This window comes from Telmatherina bonti (genome assembly GCF_933228915.1).
Source record: "Telmatherina bonti genome assembly, chromosome: 4".
Taxonomy (NCBI): Eukaryota; Metazoa; Chordata; class Actinopteri; order Atheriniformes; family Telmatherinidae; genus Telmatherina; species Telmatherina bonti.
The window spans coordinates 10894446-10912130 of record NC_136622.1 but is presented as its reverse complement, the minus strand read 5'-3'; the positions used below and the strand labels follow the sequence as shown (position 1 = coordinate 10912130).

At 40.1% G+C, this 17685-nt stretch overlaps 1 protein-coding gene across 3 annotated transcripts in view; it reads right to left on the bottom strand.

Moving 5' to 3' along the window:
• The window catches only part of lamb2 (laminin, beta 2 (laminin S)), an 84163-nt gene that overhangs the window by 39772 nt on the left and 26706 nt on the right, over nucleotides 1–17685 (bottom strand). For all 3 annotated transcript variants that reach the window (XM_079239845.1, XM_079239844.1, XM_079239846.1), the window contains exons 8-23: nucleotides 15156–15358; nucleotides 14912–15032; nucleotides 14563–14751; nucleotides 12801–12980; nucleotides 11410–11522; nucleotides 9613–9692; nucleotides 8014–8149; nucleotides 7759–7917; nucleotides 7542–7669; nucleotides 7336–7468; nucleotides 7046–7238; nucleotides 5920–6063; nucleotides 4906–5137; nucleotides 3763–3932; nucleotides 411–635; nucleotides 101–318 (exon numbers count right to left, since the gene is read on the bottom strand). In XM_079239845.1, coding sequence (XP_079095971.1) covers nucleotides 101–318; nucleotides 411–635; nucleotides 3763–3932; nucleotides 4906–5137; nucleotides 5920–6063; nucleotides 7046–7238; nucleotides 7336–7468; nucleotides 7542–7669; nucleotides 7759–7917; nucleotides 8014–8149; nucleotides 9613–9692; nucleotides 11410–11522; nucleotides 12801–12980; nucleotides 14563–14751; nucleotides 14912–15032; nucleotides 15156–15358 — 2624 coding nt within the window. The remainder of the gene's footprint in view (nucleotides 1–100; nucleotides 319–410; nucleotides 636–3762; nucleotides 3933–4905; nucleotides 5138–5919; nucleotides 6064–7045; nucleotides 7239–7335; nucleotides 7469–7541; nucleotides 7670–7758; nucleotides 7918–8013; nucleotides 8150–9612; nucleotides 9693–11409; nucleotides 11523–12800; nucleotides 12981–14562; nucleotides 14752–14911; nucleotides 15033–15155; nucleotides 15359–17685) is intronic.

Below are 17685 nucleotides of genomic sequence, written 5' to 3'. Positions count from 1 at the left end.
GAGGTTTGAGAGCTACCAATCAGACTCCCATTTGAGAGAGAACAATCCTGAAAACCTGTTTTTAAAGGAGGGACTAACTCAGAGTTCACATGGACCGTACCTCATTACATGAAGATGTTACAGAGTTGTTGGGATCACAGTTGCATGGTTCACAGCCCCGTCCACTGGCCAGGTTCCAGTGGTTGGGAGCACAGTGGTCACAGGTCAGACCAACAACATTAAGCAGACACTGGCACTGGCCTGTTGAACGCTGACACACGCAGTCGTCACGCTCCATACACTGACTGCGGTCAGTGCCCAGGAAGTTACACGTGCACTCTGAAACAGGAAACCAAGCATCGGGCTGTGAATCTTTCCCTGAACGGCCTTTTGATTTGAGCAGACTTTGTTTGCTGAACACTTTAACTCACTTCTGCAGTTGCGTCTGGAAGCATCTCCAAAGTAGCCACTCTTGCAGATGCCGCAGTTCGGGCCCTCGCTGTTGTAAAGGCATTTCCTGCACTGTCCAGTCTGCCTGTCGCAAGCATCCACGTCAGACATGTCTATGTTGTTGTTACACTGGCAAGGCTGGCAGCGCCCTCCTGGCTGGGAGGGGTTGCCATAGTAACCTGGAGCACAATCTTCACACCGGGCACCTGGGATGGAAAAAAAAAGATCAAATTTACGGGCAAATCAGAAAATGGGTAAAAGTTAAAAAAAAAAAAAGTGATCCTCATGGAAACACTTTACTTTTCATCAAAATAATTTTATGAAAATATGAAGTTCAACCTGGTTTCACAGTTGATAAAGCAGACATCCGGAGACAGAAAGATGTAATATCTGTTTCACTATGTATGGATATAATTTATACTTTAAAAAAAAAAAAAAAAAAAAAAAGTCTTAATGATTACATCTTCTTCTTTGTTTGTATATTTTATTGTTTTTTACTGTACGGCAACCCTGGCACAACAATTTCCTGCGGGATTAATAAAGTATCTTATCTTAAATAATTAGGTCTGATAAAACTGATTTTCTTCAGACAGAGTGGAAATGTTTTGTGGTTGCATCCACAGAAAAACATATCCTAACTCTTGGTTTTACACACACCTACAAAGCAACAACGTGTTACTTGAATCAGGTTTGTTACCAGTCATAACTCAGTGGGGTTTGGTTATCCAGTGTTCATTAGTCAGATGTGTCATTACCAACACCTTCCCTCGATGACTACGCTTACTGACTACACACATAACGGACCTGAAAGGTATCAGCCATGTTTTGTAGTTTTGTGATTGCAATATATTGTCTCTATGGGGTCCAAGAAGCTCCACAAAATAAAAAATGTAATTGGCATGGAAGCTTCCCACTTTGCAAAACAACTCTAACCTACACTGTTCATTATCTTCTGCATAGCTTAATCTGGATATATGAGAGCAAACAAACATAACTTTACAGGTGACTGCATGCTGTCACCACTGACCATGTACATCTTCCTGTTATGTGACCTTTGCTTTGTTTCTTCAAACTGGACTCCAGAAATACCAGACATATCAAAGATGAGCAGGAACTGGAAACTAATTTATTTAATAAAGGCAGAAGGAAAACGTTGGAGGAGAGGGAAGAGTCGGACTCTGATGGCAGCATAAACACTTAAATTCAGAGATGATTAGATTCAAAGGAAAGTTTAATGGAGGAGAAGAAAGTAAAGAGGAGGGTTGAGAGGGAGGAGAAGTAGAAGAGATATTACTGGAATTAATGGAAATGTGTCATTTTCCAACATTTTTCAGACCTTCCTGTCACTGTAAACTTATGAAAATACTGATGCTATATAGCTTAATCATTAGGCCTAACATGTTAAACGTGTTTAAATAGTCTACATGCTGCATCATTATAAGTTTTTGGTGAACTGACATTTACTTGCATTTTTCATTCATAGCTGAGAAGTTAAACAGACTGTAAACACAAACAGAAGCTGACCCAGGATCAGACTCAAGGAATATCACCTTGCCATTGTACTTGTGGCAGGTCTTACAACATTGTGACTTTATACATATCTGGCCTTTAAGTGTCGTACATAAAACATACAAAAATAAAAAAAAGACTGAAAGGATTTGACATGCTTTCAGGTCTCACACAGGAGTGCACCGTGGCACAGCAGATGTTGACACCATGCATGGGCAGGGCTGGTGGGGAGGAACAAATGGCAGGTGGACAGAGGAGGGATGGGAAGGGAAGGGAAGGGATGTGATGGGATGGGAAGGGTGTCAACCATCATTACTCACGCTTAAAAATGGTCGCCCCGGAGCGTTTAACAATCCCTGTGCCAGTAGTGTACAGGGGAGGGAGGAAATGACACGTGTTACCATTCACCCACAGAGAAACATTCTTCTTACCTCATCTCACTTTTTACACATTTGGGCGGATTATTACAGATCAATTCTTTTTTAAATCCAAAGCGTACATAAACATAGTCTGGACATGAATGACAAAATTAGATGTTTTCACTTTTTTCTTTCTGGCACAGACAACCTTTTAATCCAAAAAAATGTTCAGGTTGGAATTTATTGTGGTTGAAAAAAATAAAATGTAAATAAAAATGTAAATAGAGCTCACTTAACATCTGGTTGAAAGTCCCAGAGGGGTGTCAGCCATCAAAACGCTTACAAATTCTACTTGGATATTTAATGACACCTGTTTGTAAACCTCATAAAGTTTATTTAGATTTCCTAAAAAGACCCTGATTTAAAAGCACATATTTTTGTCAACTTTTTTTGTCAGCTTTATCCTCATTTGATGTGAGTTTAAAGCTCATTGTCCTGTTGGGACACTCAGCTGTGTCCATGTTTCATGATAGTTGGTGCTTATGCTGAAGAATTATTCATTCTTCCATGCAGACATCAAATCAAGTGACATGATAACAGCCCCAGATGCTGTTACTATTTGGTTCAGTTTTCTTTGGATAGACGTTTATGCTTCCAAATATTCATTCTTTCATTTTTTTAACTGGTTTGTCCCATTAAGGGCGGCGGGAAAGCTGGAGCATATCCCAGAAATCATTGGGTGAGAGGCAGGGTACACATTGGATGGGTTGCCAGTCCTTCACAGGTATTAAGGAACATTTTTCTGAAAATGTTTTTGACTCGTGCTGGTGAATCTCAATCTATCTTTACATCTGAGAGACTTTTATACCCATGTTACTGACCTGCTGACAGGTTGCCAGTCCATCACATGGTTCCCTCAAACATCTGTGGTAAACTAGTAAAAACAACTAAATTTGATCATCTTTTGTTCAGTAAACTCATTCACGTACATTCAGTCAACTAAAAAATGTTGGTGTCAGCGTCTCGAGCAGGATGACGAAACCATCCGATGTTGATGCAGAGCTTTGATGGCAATCCTTTACCAGGCCATGCAGACCTGCACCTTTGTGGTTCCTGTGTTACACCTGACCATCTAAACAAGCTTTTCTGAACAGTTTCACTTAGAGACACTATGAATAATTGTTGGAACTGAATTATAATACTGTGATGAAGATCTGTGATGAAGTTTGAATTTCCCCTCGGGGGATGAATAAAGTTATCTTTGATTTGATTTGATTAACAGAATCCCTTCTCTATTATACTATTTTACCACAAACACACCAACCGTGTTAGTCACACATTATGTATTTACATTTTTCCGCTCGTCTGTTATTTATATCCTGAGTTTCATCTGCTGAAGATCTGATGGGAAACAAGCAACAGGAGTAAAACTACAGAGAGGAAGTGTGTGCTGTCTCACGCTTACCTGTATAACCCTGGTTACAGTTGCAGATAATTTGCAGGTTACGGTTGTCCTGGTAACAAGATGCAGCAAAGTGGCGTCCACTGTTGGGTCCGTCTGGACAGGGGCACGGACGGCACTGTCCACCAGATGCCACTCCCAGAACTGGATTACCGTAGTAACCGTTGGCACACCTACAGAAATGACAAAACAGTTCATGTGACTTTTGCAGTCAATAAGAAGTAAATATTATGACATTTGTTTTCTTTTTGTTTGGTTTACAGACCTGACCTGGAATTAAACTGACATTACTGTGTTTGTTAATGTAACATGACCTAGGAAGGAAACTGAGCGAGGAGCCTTCAATGACTGTAATAGTTAAAATATGAATACACAGTACTGTGCAGAGGAAAACACTTCCTCTTTTAATAATGAGGTTTGAAAAAAATAAAACAGAATCAGGAGTTCTTGTTATAAGGACAAACTAAAAACGTAATCTGGCCCTTACCAGGTCCTAACTTCAGGTAAATACAACATCACACAGCAACACATAAGATGTTACTACATGTCGTGAATTACTGATCACAGAGCAGAAGCTGTGTGTGTGAAAAACCTCAACACACACTTATGGTTCAACTTGCAGAACCACAAGTGTGTGAAAAACCTCAACACACACTTATGGTTCAACTTGCAGAACCACATTTAGCAGCAATTGCTAAAAACTAATCATTTTCTGTTGCATCCGGTGGATCAATAGTTTAGAAACAGATTTCTAAATCTAATTATCATATTAAATACAAAAGTAAATAAATAAAAAGCAGTAAAAACTAGGGAAAGAAATGAAAAGACTGGAATGAAATAAAATTCAATTAAATATTAAATGAACAATACAGAAAGAAAAAAATAAATATTTAAAAATTAAATAAACAAATAATAGTAAATAAAATTAATGAATTGGGGAAAAAAAAAGAAAAAACGTGGTTTGTAGCTAATTTGCAATCTCGGGCATATTTAGCTTGTGGTTAAAAAAACAAAACAAAAAAAAAACCAACCTCTAATTAATAAAGTTTTGTTGATGTTTACTGTTTTTTCCCACATTTCCTGCCCACCTATGCTTAGATGTGTCTGTAAGAACTCCTATAAAATAAACTGCTACTGGAACATCACCTTTCACACTTGTCTCCTCCAGTGTTGTCTCTACAGTTAATGCAAGCTCCAGTCCTCTGGTCGCAGTGGTCCGCGTGTCCGTTACACTGACAGGGGCGGCAGCTGGGGAAGCCCCAGTGACCCCCCTGACATCCGTCGCACCGCTGACCAAATGCTCCAGGACGGCACTGGCACTGACCAGTAAACTTGTCACAAAGTCGAGTCACTGACCCTTCTAAGCTGCAACCACAGGCTGGACAAAGCGGGGGGGTAAAGATGAGCAGGGAGGTGTGACAAGGTAGACAACATTCAGCAAGGAAAAGAAAATGAGTCTTATTTCATGTGGATTTGGATATGTGGACTAAAAGACAGTAGAGGGCGCCAACACACCAGGAGTCTCCAACTCCACCCTGCAGGTTTTAGTGTTTCCCTGCTACAACACACTTGATTCAAATGAAAAGTTATCCAACAACATTTTTCATCTTCTACACCTGCCTGTTAATGATGTGGGTCAGGTGTGTCACAGCGGGGAAAAGCTAAAACCTGCAGACTGGTGGCTCACGAGGGCTGGAGCTGGAGAACCCCGGTGTACACGCCGTTCTCTAGTGCAGCGTTTTTCAACCACTAGTGTGTCTTGAGAGATCGACAGGCGTGCCATGGGACATTATCAAATGTCACCTAATTGGTCTAAAAAACAGCTGTGTGTTCATCCAAACAGACCCAGGAATACACACATCATAAAAGGCCTTTTTTCTTCTGTTTTATTTGATTCTTATTCAAGACATTTTGACAAGAATAACGTCATGTTACTAAAACAGGCTAAGGAGTTTTCAACATTTTTGCTATGTGGTGTGCCCTGTAATCTTTTCAATGAAAATAAAGTAGCTTGGCTCATAAGAGGTTGAAAAACACTGCTCTAGTGGAAACTGCTTATCAGCTCAAATACGAGTGATATCTCAGCAAAGCTGCCAAGTTAAGAATTCATTGTTGTGCTTTAAGGAAGATATGGATGAAGAGGGGCATCGAGATTCTCACATATGCAGCCGGAGGGTCCAAAACCATAAGTTCCTGGTGCACACTGGTCACAGCGTCGACCAATCACGTTGGGCCTGCAGTTACACTGGCCCCCACAGACATCACAAATGGAGGTGATGGACCCCTGAGGGTCACAGTTACAAGCTGGGGAGCAGGGAGAAATAAAGCCAGAAAGTTGGTGAAACCTTTGCAGATGAAGGCTTTCAGTGATCATAGTTGGTGAGGAGGAACCGATTAAACTGAAAATATCAGTGAAAACTGTGTTATATATCAATCGAATGACTGAAATCATGCATATGGAGCCTTCATTAACATGTTATTCATCAGTCTAATCATCTTTATAGTAATCTGGGAGGATCCAGTCTGCTGCTGAGGCTGTATCCTGATGAAAACATGAAGCCACAGAGGAGGAAAGCATTTCTGATAACTGATGTGTTGTTTTTGGCAGGAATGAAGCAAACTATCTGATCTGAAAGAGACTCGTTGTGGATTGGGACTGAATTCTGAGCGGATGCTGAAAAGCTATGTACTAATGAACACCAGCTTGCTCACTGTGGAGCTTCTTATGTGCAGAAAGTCAAACTTAGAAATAATGTTCCATCTCGTCACAATTTATCCCTGAAGGTAGAAAAAAGAAGAAGAAATAATTTTTCTAACTACAGCAACTACTTGTTGATCACATTCACAAACAGAAACAGATCATCTGTTATTGCGTAAATGTTATTTCCTGACGCTTGCTTTTGGTAAATGTTCAACTCTTGCGACCCCTTTCATGTTTCCTGGTTACTTTTTGTGTTTTGTATTTTTGTTTTATGTGTACATTTATTCTTAAATAATTGACCAATTTCACATGAACTCTTGTTGCTCTCTAACAACTAACATAATGAACTGTAAAATCACACAACTCTGTACTTTTAGAGTAATTTATGCTGCCTGCAGTGAGAACCAGTCAGTAAGTTTTCAGACTATTTGTAGCGCGCTAAACTTCTGACCATCACTATAATGACCTGGTACCCATAAAAAAATTAATTTAAAAAAAGTAAATGAAAAAAGACTAATATGAATTATCTGCACTGTTATAACAGAAATAATGTAAAAGTGTTTTACTGAACCCATTTTCACTCACGCAGAGCTCCGTCGTTTATGATGGCCGACATGCTGCTGATTAGCTTGGCGCAGGTGTCACTCATCTGCGGGTGGATCACATTCTTCGCTCCTTCATGGCAGCGGTAGCGCTCATAGGTTTGCTTTCTGGTGTTAGAGGCTGGATCTCCTGCATTAAACATCTCCATGGAGGAGTGTCGAGGCATCAGTGCAATCTAAACAAATGAATAAAAAAAAGAGGAAACAAAAATCACAATTAACACAAAAGTGACATGTTCATTTCTGAACATTTCAAGAAGAAATTTCTCTCACAGAGTCCACAAGGAGGACAGCGTATGGCGCGCCGTTGAGGACACTGTTGGTGTCTTGGTATCGTGTAAACTCGAAGCGAAGAGTGTAGGTTACACCTCTTTCCAGGCAAACAGGCTGAGGAGGGACCAAAAACCTGGAGCAAAGACAGCACCGAGTACGTCAGCACAACACGGACATACAACGTTGTGTGTGAGTGTTTGTGAGACCTGGCTCCGGCTGGCAGGGACACAATGAGTCTGTCATCATCTGGGATGGTGTTTCCACATGGGCTGCTTGTAGGAATCGGACCTGGACGGATCACCGTTATCCGCACTTCTTCCCAGTCGCGGGGCATCTAAGCAGAAGCAGAGTGTATGGTCCACATGACACTAGTGGAAAGGAGACCAGCAGAGGTCATGAAGTAAGATGAACAAAAGTGCGTACTTGTGACTCGTAGCGGATAAGCAAATCATATTCCATGGAATAAGGTATGTTGCTAATAAGGAAGTCCAGAGTTCCACCCTGAGGGACTCGGGCAAATCCTATCGCGGTCCAAGTGGCAGGGCGACCGGGCTGATGCTCCCTGGTCTCCACAGTACAGTCCTGGGAAGACGTGTACATTGAATTGAAGTAACCTGATACCTCTTCCATAAACAATAAATCCATATGAACGAGTTAGAGCTGAGAATATAACCTCACCTGTCCCATTTTAGCAAACTCAGCTTCATAAAGGAAGTGATCCAGAGACATGAAGAAATATCCAAACTCCACTTGAGTGCACGGGCGTCCCGTCACGTGAGAGCGGCAACGACACTGTCCGTTTTCCATGGAGCAGCTGAGACAAATACAAAAAACATAGTTATTTCGCTGCATTTACTTACAAATACTTCACTTTAAAAAATGGAAGATTGCTTTCCGCTCCGTGATCTGGAGAGTTGCTTTGCAAGCATGTTGATGGTGAAGTATTAACCATATAAATCATGATGTATGTAAGGAAGCTTGACAAAGCTAAAGTTTAGTTTAGCAGCAATTTAACTGTGAATCAAATCTGTCACGATGTAGTTCAAGTTCAAGTTTAAGTTTATTTATAAAGCACATTTCTACAGCAGCAGCTGCCCAAAGTGCTGAACAATAAAACAACAACACTCCACAATTCATAATTAAACACTGCACATTAAAAAAATAAATAAAATCTGGACACAAAACAAAAATCTAAAATAAAAGTAAAAGAATTAAAATACATAGAGAAAAAGCTCAGGTATGACCAAATGCCAGCGCAAAGAAGTGGGTTTTAAGGACAGACTTAAAATCAGAGACAGATTGAGCAGCTCTGATGTGAAGGGGAAGACTGTTCCATATCTTAGGAGCAGCAACAGAAAAGGCTGGATTTTAATCTGGCCAATGGGACCTTAAGTAATAGTAGAGTAGAGCATGTTGATGTAACTCTGACAGATACGGTTGGACGTTCTAATTATTTTCTGATCAGATATAGTTTGATGAAATATTAAGCTCTGACTTAGATGGGCTTTGAACCTCATGATAAAATAATTAAAACCAAAGATCAAGTCACAGTTAAAAATATTTGAGTTTTAAATGAAGTAGGAATCTTTCACAACACCTGCATTTGCAAAGAAACATTCAATCACAGAGCTGCAAAAAGCACCACTGACAGAATAAAGTGAGAAAACTGAAAACACAATAAGCAGCTGACGTCATTTCACAGGTAAATCTGGATCACTGGCTGCTGATGTTTTCCACAGTGGCACTTTGTTTTTGTCTGCACTGAAAGGATCAAAGCTCATGCAGCTCAGGCGTGTAGCTTAAGTATTTAGACATGTCTGCAGAGTCAAAATGAAAAAAGACTAAATAGAATTTCTAATTAAAGTTCAAAGAGGAATTCAAATTAGATTAAAACAATTATAAACCTTTATTGTTGGATTTCAGCCACATTCATGTTGGTCTGGATTACAGACCAAATGTACAGGTCAGTGTCTGACACTGACAGACTTGAGGAAACATTATTCTAACAATGAGTAGCAGACATGGTAGATCATCAGAGATCTAAGGTTCTTAGCCAACCTAATCTGACAAGAAACATAAAGCAGACACTGAATCAGATTGTAAATGTCAACTGATAAACGGACAAAACCACACTGAGCCAAGATGTATGTTGGGGGTAAAAGTCTAATTGTCAATACTGTATCTGAAAATAAAAAATATCAACACTACTGTAGAACAAAGATCACTCATGACTTGATGTGCCTTTTGACTCATGACTGAAGATACAGCACCACTCACTGGTTGTCGAGTGCTCCTCCAACATCACACTCGCAGCCTCTGCAGCCGCTCAGGTCGTGGCTCAGCCCCCAGTGTTCTGGCTAGGATCAGACAGACAGAGAGCAGGGTGACTGACGGAGAAACACAGAGACCAGAGAGTTGAATCGCTCTCCAAACCATCACAGATTGTGGAGAACTTCAACCACAGTTTGGTTTTTATGACTGGCTGACTCATGTATACTATGTCCAGCTCTCAAATCCAACAAAAAAAAAGGACTAAACCATCACTATTCTCCTAATCCCACAAATTTACTATATTCATAGTCAACAATTTGGGATTGAGTTAATGTTATTTGGCAAAAAAATGTTGTTTTCTATTAATTTTATGTAAGAATCTGTTCACTTGTCCTCTGTATTCATGTACTATAGTTTGTGCACAGAAACCCGAACCATCCATTAGTCTACCGTGACATGAGGGTCTGTATCTAAGTGCATTTTTTTCCATGACTTCTCTTTCACATTTAGAGCAGTTCAGCTTGGCTGAGACAACAGCAATGCAGTAAATTAACTGTTCCTCCACAGTGAAACTATTTTCTTGAGGGAAAAAAAACCTTAACGTCCACTTAGACTGGTAATATAACCTTGATTCCCCACAGTCAGAGTAAAGTGTGTTCCCTTTTCATTAGGATCTTTGATTAATACCTTTTCAGCTGCTGTTGTTAGCATCATTGTTTCGAAAACGAGGGTTCATGGAGCCTATCATCAGATTCCACTTTCGGACCAGGTCCAGACCTGACCATTTTAGGCCTGCTGTAACCCACACCAACCGGACAAGACTCAAATCCCTGGGCTAAATTTAGACACACAACCCATGCAGGAGCTCACATTCCTGCCCTGACTATTCCTGGCTGAATATGTTTGGGACAAGAGGGTGAATTATAACAGGAAGCTCATCACCAGCTAACAGCTTGTGCTGCTGGGTGGAGAGGCTGAAACCAGTGAAGAAAGGAGGCCAGCGAGAAAGAAATGAGAAAAAGAAATTCACTTAGTGCTTTAACTGACATAAAATATTTTTACTTTGATATCCCAAGAAGAGACATATGGAAAGTGAAAGTATTTCTCTGTGTAATTCTGTTATAGCCTCCTGGTCAGATGCTGATTTATGATCACTTTATTATGTCACCAAAAAGACGTTCTACGCTCCAAATGTCTCGCTCTGTCCACTGTTCAGGACTTGCTGCTGTTGATTTGACCACAAATACTTTGATGACTGAAGAAAGGAATGGCAGAAAAACCAAATTCATGTACTTTTGCATCCAGTTTTCCAGAGTTTCTCCACTTTCCTATCTCTCTGTGTGACTCTTTACGCTTATCCTGCAATCTCATCATCAAACTGATTGGATTAGTAATTAAATGTATTCAGTTAGAGTTAAATTAATCTAGATTTTTGGATAATAAATACTGCTAACTTTATTAAACAGTTTACAGATTTTCAAACATGCTCTGGTGTTACAAAGTTTATTATGCGTTGATCCCAGTTATGTTCATGTAAACACAGAAAACAACCAGGGGTTTTCACGTTACAACTTATGGACCAGCATTCCCATTGTTTTCTGGTGAAACTTGCCAATTAAATGGCAATGACATTAAAGTTTAAAAAGAAAGAAACTGATATTAGTTTCATTCACACATCATCACCGGTGGGATATATTTTAAAGAGCAGAGTGTGTGTAGGAGCTTCAGAGAAGCAGATCAAAAGAAAGATGATGTACAGTCAATATTTTCCAGGTCTCAAATAGTCTGTCTGTAAGATCTTACCAGACACTGGTCACAGCTGCGTCCGGTGACAAGACGCTTGCAGAAGCAGTCTCCACTGACTGGGTCACACTGGGAGCTACCTGACACGGTTCCTCTGTTGTCACACTGGCAAGCTTGAGGTTAGCCAGATAGGGTGAGGTGGAAAAAAAGAACATGAGTAATCATTTACTGCAGCACATTAAACAGAAACGTTTTCCATATTCACAGCCGCATTTCCATTGGTTGAATTCTTTACAAGGACTCAGCAATGCTGCATTCTCTCCCTGTTCAGTCACCAAACCCAAATAAACAACGAGGCAGGGATGACTGTGTTGTTGTTCGTACAGCTGAAGGACTGTGAAGAAAATCTATTTACAATTTGTTTCATTTTGATTTGCGATCAAATCTTTTCCATTGAAGTTTCTGTTGATAATATGAGATGAAGGGTCACCACATGAAATCACATCAAATACAAACTGCTCTGTGGTCTCACACATTGATGCAAAGTTGGTTGTGAATGACTTTACTTATCGACTGCAAGATGCAACCTGTGGCCAACGATCCGAAGCCTGAAGGTTACATTTCCCTGGAACAGGTTTATACGTCGTCCGAGAATGATCTGATTTACACCACAGCGTGTGATTTCTCTCCACATGCTTTCTGTATTGCACACAGTGGAGTTTCACACAGATGTGCACGCAAACAGACACATGCGCACATGCAAGTAAGGACACTCCAGCTAGCACACAGAAAAAGCATGATGGTGAATATTTAGCTAATTCACCTGGAAATATGACAGAAAACATTGTTTTTAAACTTATTTTATTAAAAGGTTTTATTAGTCAACACCTTATCTGAGATGTGAACTTTAAGACTATTCAGAGCAACTCGTTTTATTCACTCCATGGGAATATTGGACTGTTATCTGTCCTCGTTTGTTGCCTCTGTGTTTCAAACATTTGAGGGAAATTAGTCCACGAAAAGGTTAAAAAATGAGACCGAACTTCACAGCTAAATGTAGCTGTCACACATTTAGATCGCTGTTACACCAGAAACATGACAGGAATTATGACTGAAGGGAGAAGATTTTTAAAAAACCACAGGTGTGAAACCTGGAAACAGCATGTGATTTACAAACAATTTAATTATGAAGAAAAAAATGTTCTTAATTAATCCTAAATGGGAAATTAGGCTCTGCATTTAACTCATTTCTAAATATACTAGAGCAGTGGGGCTAAGAGGGAGTTAAGACTCAGACGGGTTGACCTCTGTTGGCATACCAGCAACTAATTATACTGTTTTAAATCCTAAATTAAAAAACAATTAACGGTCAGCCCTAGATGTTGGTACAAAACCCAGTCTGACAGGATCACACAGCTCAGGACTTGTGTAATTTAAAAGAGCATACTCACGTTGGCAGCCCTGAGGATTGTCAGAACTCAGACCGAAGAAACCAGTTTTGCACTTGTCACAGCGAGGACCCTCGACGTGAGCCTTGCAGCGGCACTGACCTGCCACCATGCCGAGGGAGGGGTCACTGTGGCTGTCACACATCCCCCCATTCTGGGAACCATCCGGGTCACAATCACAAGCTGTAGGTCAGAAACTGATCAAGTAAGTTTGGTAGAAATAGATTAAAAAAAAATGTTTGTCTGCTACACCAGGAGAAGACTGACAGTTCTTTCTGACGATATGGAGCTTGTGCTACAGGGTCATGTGATTTCAGAGATATAAGGCCACCAAGATGTGATCTGACAAGAGCATCCACTCTGCCCTGCATGACTCTTAGCTCACACAGAAAAGACTTGCTTCTGGCACAAGATTAAACCAATCAATTCAGTTTTACCTCCATCATAAATCTCTGGGATTTACTCAAGCCTGACATGGAGATGAGGATCCTGTAGAGTGGCGTTTCCCAAACGAGGACATATCTTTCAGGCATTACTAATAGATTTAGGAAGGCTCTTGTTTGGAACATTGGCTGTGAAATGTGATTTAAAACAGTCACAATTGCCGCATCTAGAACGTAGATTGTATATAAAGAGATGAACGGAGCCTCTGTGACGTCACCCGTAGGTTTCTGAAGAGTGGAATTGAAGCTTGGTGGGCGGTTCCTACCGTCGCCATGTTGGCAGCGTCATGCGCGTTGTCTCGCCCGGAAAATACAAATATGGGGAAAGAGGTGGAGCTGAGAGGGCAGCTGTGAGCGTCATGGCGGATGATTGACATTGAGCGAACTCCGTGCTTTCTGTAGCTAAACGCTAACCGAGCTAACCTGGAGAGAACAGGAGCTACCCAGCGAACAGAGGTAAGCGGGCTAAAGCTAAGTCACGCTATTAACCGGCTAAAAACAGTGGTTGTTCTACGTTCTTCTGACTTGAAGCCAGAGGTTGGTACCTGTCAATCAAAAGGACACACCCCTAAATTTACCAAACTTCAAGATTAAATTACTTTTAAACGCGCGAGTTAGAAAAAAATTCACTCCCCCCACAGTTGTCATGAAGGTAAACCTGACCTATTGACCGAAAATGGATTTTTGAACCAGGCTGTAAACATGTTTGTTTCTGCCGTGAAGTTGGCCTTTTTAACATGGGAGTCTATGGGGATTTGTTCTGTTTTGCAGCCCCTAGCGAACGAAGGGGGAACTGAATTTTTATGCACTTCCGCTTAGGCTTCCTTTTAACCTCCGGAGGTTGCCGCTTGGTCTAGAATCAAGATGACGACTGTCGGCTGTTTGTCTGAAAACCAGAACGTTTCCCAAAGAAAAGCAACAGCCAAGTCATAAAGTAAGAGACTAGAAATGTAAATGATAAAATTTCTAAAGGGCTGGAAGCAATTTAAAGGAATCTACAAATCATAAAATATTACTTTGATTTATTTAAAGGACATTTTACTATTTATCTTATTTCTAATATTTGGGTTAAGCAAATCTTGCAATGGACTGGTGAGCTGTCCAGGGTGTACCCTGCCTTTCGCCCAAAGACTGCTGGGATAGGCTCCAGCTTCCCCGCGACCCTTCATTGGACTAAGTGGTTAGGATAATGAATGAATAAATGTTAAACCAATCAAATGGAAAACAATAAGTGTGAATATTCCCCTTTAAACAACTTCATGTGTCTTTCAGTAAGAGCAGCATCAATGAATAAGCTGCTATTTCACTGCAAACATGCTCACCAATGCAAACTCGTGGGTCCCTTATGTCCCTGGTGGGGTTTTTGAAGTAGAACGGTTTGCATATCTCACAGTTTCGTCCCATTGTGTTGTGTTCACAGTCGTCACACACTCCTCCGCTGATGTTTCCCGTGGCCAAATACACCGCCATGTCAAAGTGACACAGGTTCGAGTGGCTGTTACAGTTACACTCTACAAGCAAAAGACACTGATATCAGACAAACCAGCCATGCTGTAACTTATACAGTGTTATTGTCTTTCTCCAAGAGTTAAAAAGGCATTAAGTAATCCCAGTCATTCCTATGGAAACATTAAATACTAGTTTTTTCTTGGTAAAGTTAAATAGACTTACTTTTGCAGGCATTTGTGCTGCGTCCTCTAGCCGGCCTCCAAGGCTGGTCATTGTAGAAGTCATCACACTGCTCACAGTTCAGGCCCTTGGTGTTGTGGTTACATACACACCTGCCATGAACCTTAAAATGGTTAAGAAGGATGAGAGGGGACGTTTATGTAAGCTCCATGGTGTAAGAAATACCAGAGGGCGATGAGTCAGACATCGCCCTCTGGCAGAGTCAGACAGAGTCTTCATCACTTACCATTCCCTCTATGTTGTCCCTGATGCCCTCAATAGGGGCGCACTCTGAGGCATGACCATAGCAAAAGCAGTTTCCACGTACAACGAGTTCATATATGGCGTAGTAATACTTTTCTTTTATTTCAGCTCGGGGATCCAGCAGGTTGTCTCCCAGGGTGTGAAGTTTGGTGAAGTTCATTCTCAAGTTTGTGATTTTTAGCTGGTCTGATGAGAAGAAGAAACGGAGAGAATAATCAGCGGATGGATGACACAGACAGGATTGTTTCATGTAGACACTGAAGGTTACAGATGAACCAAGACTAGTGCTGGTGTTTGACAGGTGTATGAAGGCTGGAGCTCAACTAATGCTAAGAATAAATGATGTAAATGAATAAAAGGCCATGACCTCTAATACACTCAGCTTTACAGACCACCCATGTTCCTACAAGAGGAAGTCAGCCTGTGGAGCATGACAGAGTCTGTTTGTGGCAAAGCATCAGGGACAAGGGGGGGTTTTCAACGAGCTGAGGCAATGCTAAATTAGTTTACAATCAGTGCTCCTCTGCACCTTTAAGTTACACTTAAATTTTATTGACCCACAAGCAGACACAAAGGATTATTCTTACTTCTTAGAACTAAAATAAAGAATTTTATGTGGATTACTGAACCAGAAAACATGGAAGCAATGTGGGCTTTAAAAGGCTGGAAACACTTCAATACTTGATCACTTCGTAGGGGCAGCAAGAATACATAAAGTCATGTCAGCATTTTAACCAAATCAATAAAAAAAAACAATTCTGCTTTTTACAGCCAACATACCAGTGTGATGGATTTAGGGATCTTACCTATCTGTAATAATAGCAGTGTTTGGGATTAAATCAATGCTACTCTACAGAACATGAATATGAAAAAATCTACTATATATATATATATATATATATATATATATATATATATATATATATATATATATATATATATATATATATATATATAAAATGTGCAGCCAAAAGCAACACACAGGTTAGCAGAAGAGGGTGTGAGACCGCAGATGTCCTTTGCATGCAGATTCCCTCGATGTAAATGTTCTGCAGAAATAGCTGTTGTCTTCACACATTGGTTCTTTCATTATGACATTTTATTGGATTTCTTACCAGGGATCAGAGCAGGCTGTATGCAATCTTTTTGTAACTTGCTAAAAAGTTCCAGAGCAGCAGTGTGTGTGAGATATAAATTTTTACAATAATGACGATATTTTAATGTAAAACAGGATATGATGATTGCAATACTTGGATTCACCAACTGGTGCCATACAGAGCAGTGGGAATATTATCAGCGGTTTTTGGCTGCATGACCTTCTCCAAAAAACGATGGACAGTAATGGAATGAGGATTTAAGAAAAAAATGTCCTCATCCTGGCACTTTATCTTCTCAAACACATTTAGAGAGGTTAAAGAAGAAAGATGGCTTCCTTCTGTCTTTACAGTCTCTCATTCTTGTGAAAAATAAGGACAGTAACATGTTCTGCTGTGCCAGTCCAGCTGTTTGCTAGAAGCAGTCAGTGCGCACACATGCAACTAGTTTCTGCTATTCATGGAACTATTCAGCTTCCCCAGAACACATTTATCCATGTTAACATTAAAGGGAAAATCCATTATTGCTCCCAACAAGCTAGCAGGCATGTACACAGGCAGTTCATGTGATTGGTACATTATGTGACAGCAGAAATACCTGCTCTGCTTACAATAATGTTAAACTAATTATGTATATTAGTAAATGAGGCAGAAAATTATAGTCATTTTTACATTTTCCTAGCCAGGATAGTCAGCATGAATATTACTGTTGTGTTTATCAGGGAACATTTGTAACAGAGCATCTGAACAGAACAGCTGTGTATTCCACTTAGTCTTCTTTACTTATGGCTCTTCTTAAAAACTCTGACTTCCAAACATTTTATGTCATTGTAAATCCTAAAGCAAAAGCATCTAAATAACATAAAATATTTTGTGGAAGGAATTATTATCTTGCTAATTTTGACCTTGCACAATTTACTTTATCTGCAGTAATAGAATCTCATTCTGGCAAACAAGAGATCCTATTTATGCAGCTGCACAACAAAAGACACTGTCTTTATTTATTTCATTCACCTGTAGCATCTATAAATAGATGTGTTTCTATGTCATATGCAGGGTAAATCACACACAGGTATCTGTAATACTTCAGCCACTTTGATATTCATGCAGATGACAATGCAGGGATTGCTCATGATTTACAACACATTGAACGCAAGAGGGAGCAGAGAGAGAAAGGAAGGAGTAGCTAGATATAAACTGTAAAGACGGCAGAAGTGAAAAAGTTGGATATTTTCCCTGAGATTTTGTTCCTTAAGCTTCAGGTGTCACATAAAATGTGCATAACTAATTCACAATGAACTAGCTTTTATGTTTCAGTAGAGAGTAAACACGACTTTATGACGTAGAAGGTAAGAAAACATTCCTACTGAGCAATAAAAGCTGAAAAAATACACTAATTTGATTATGTGGAACTTATAA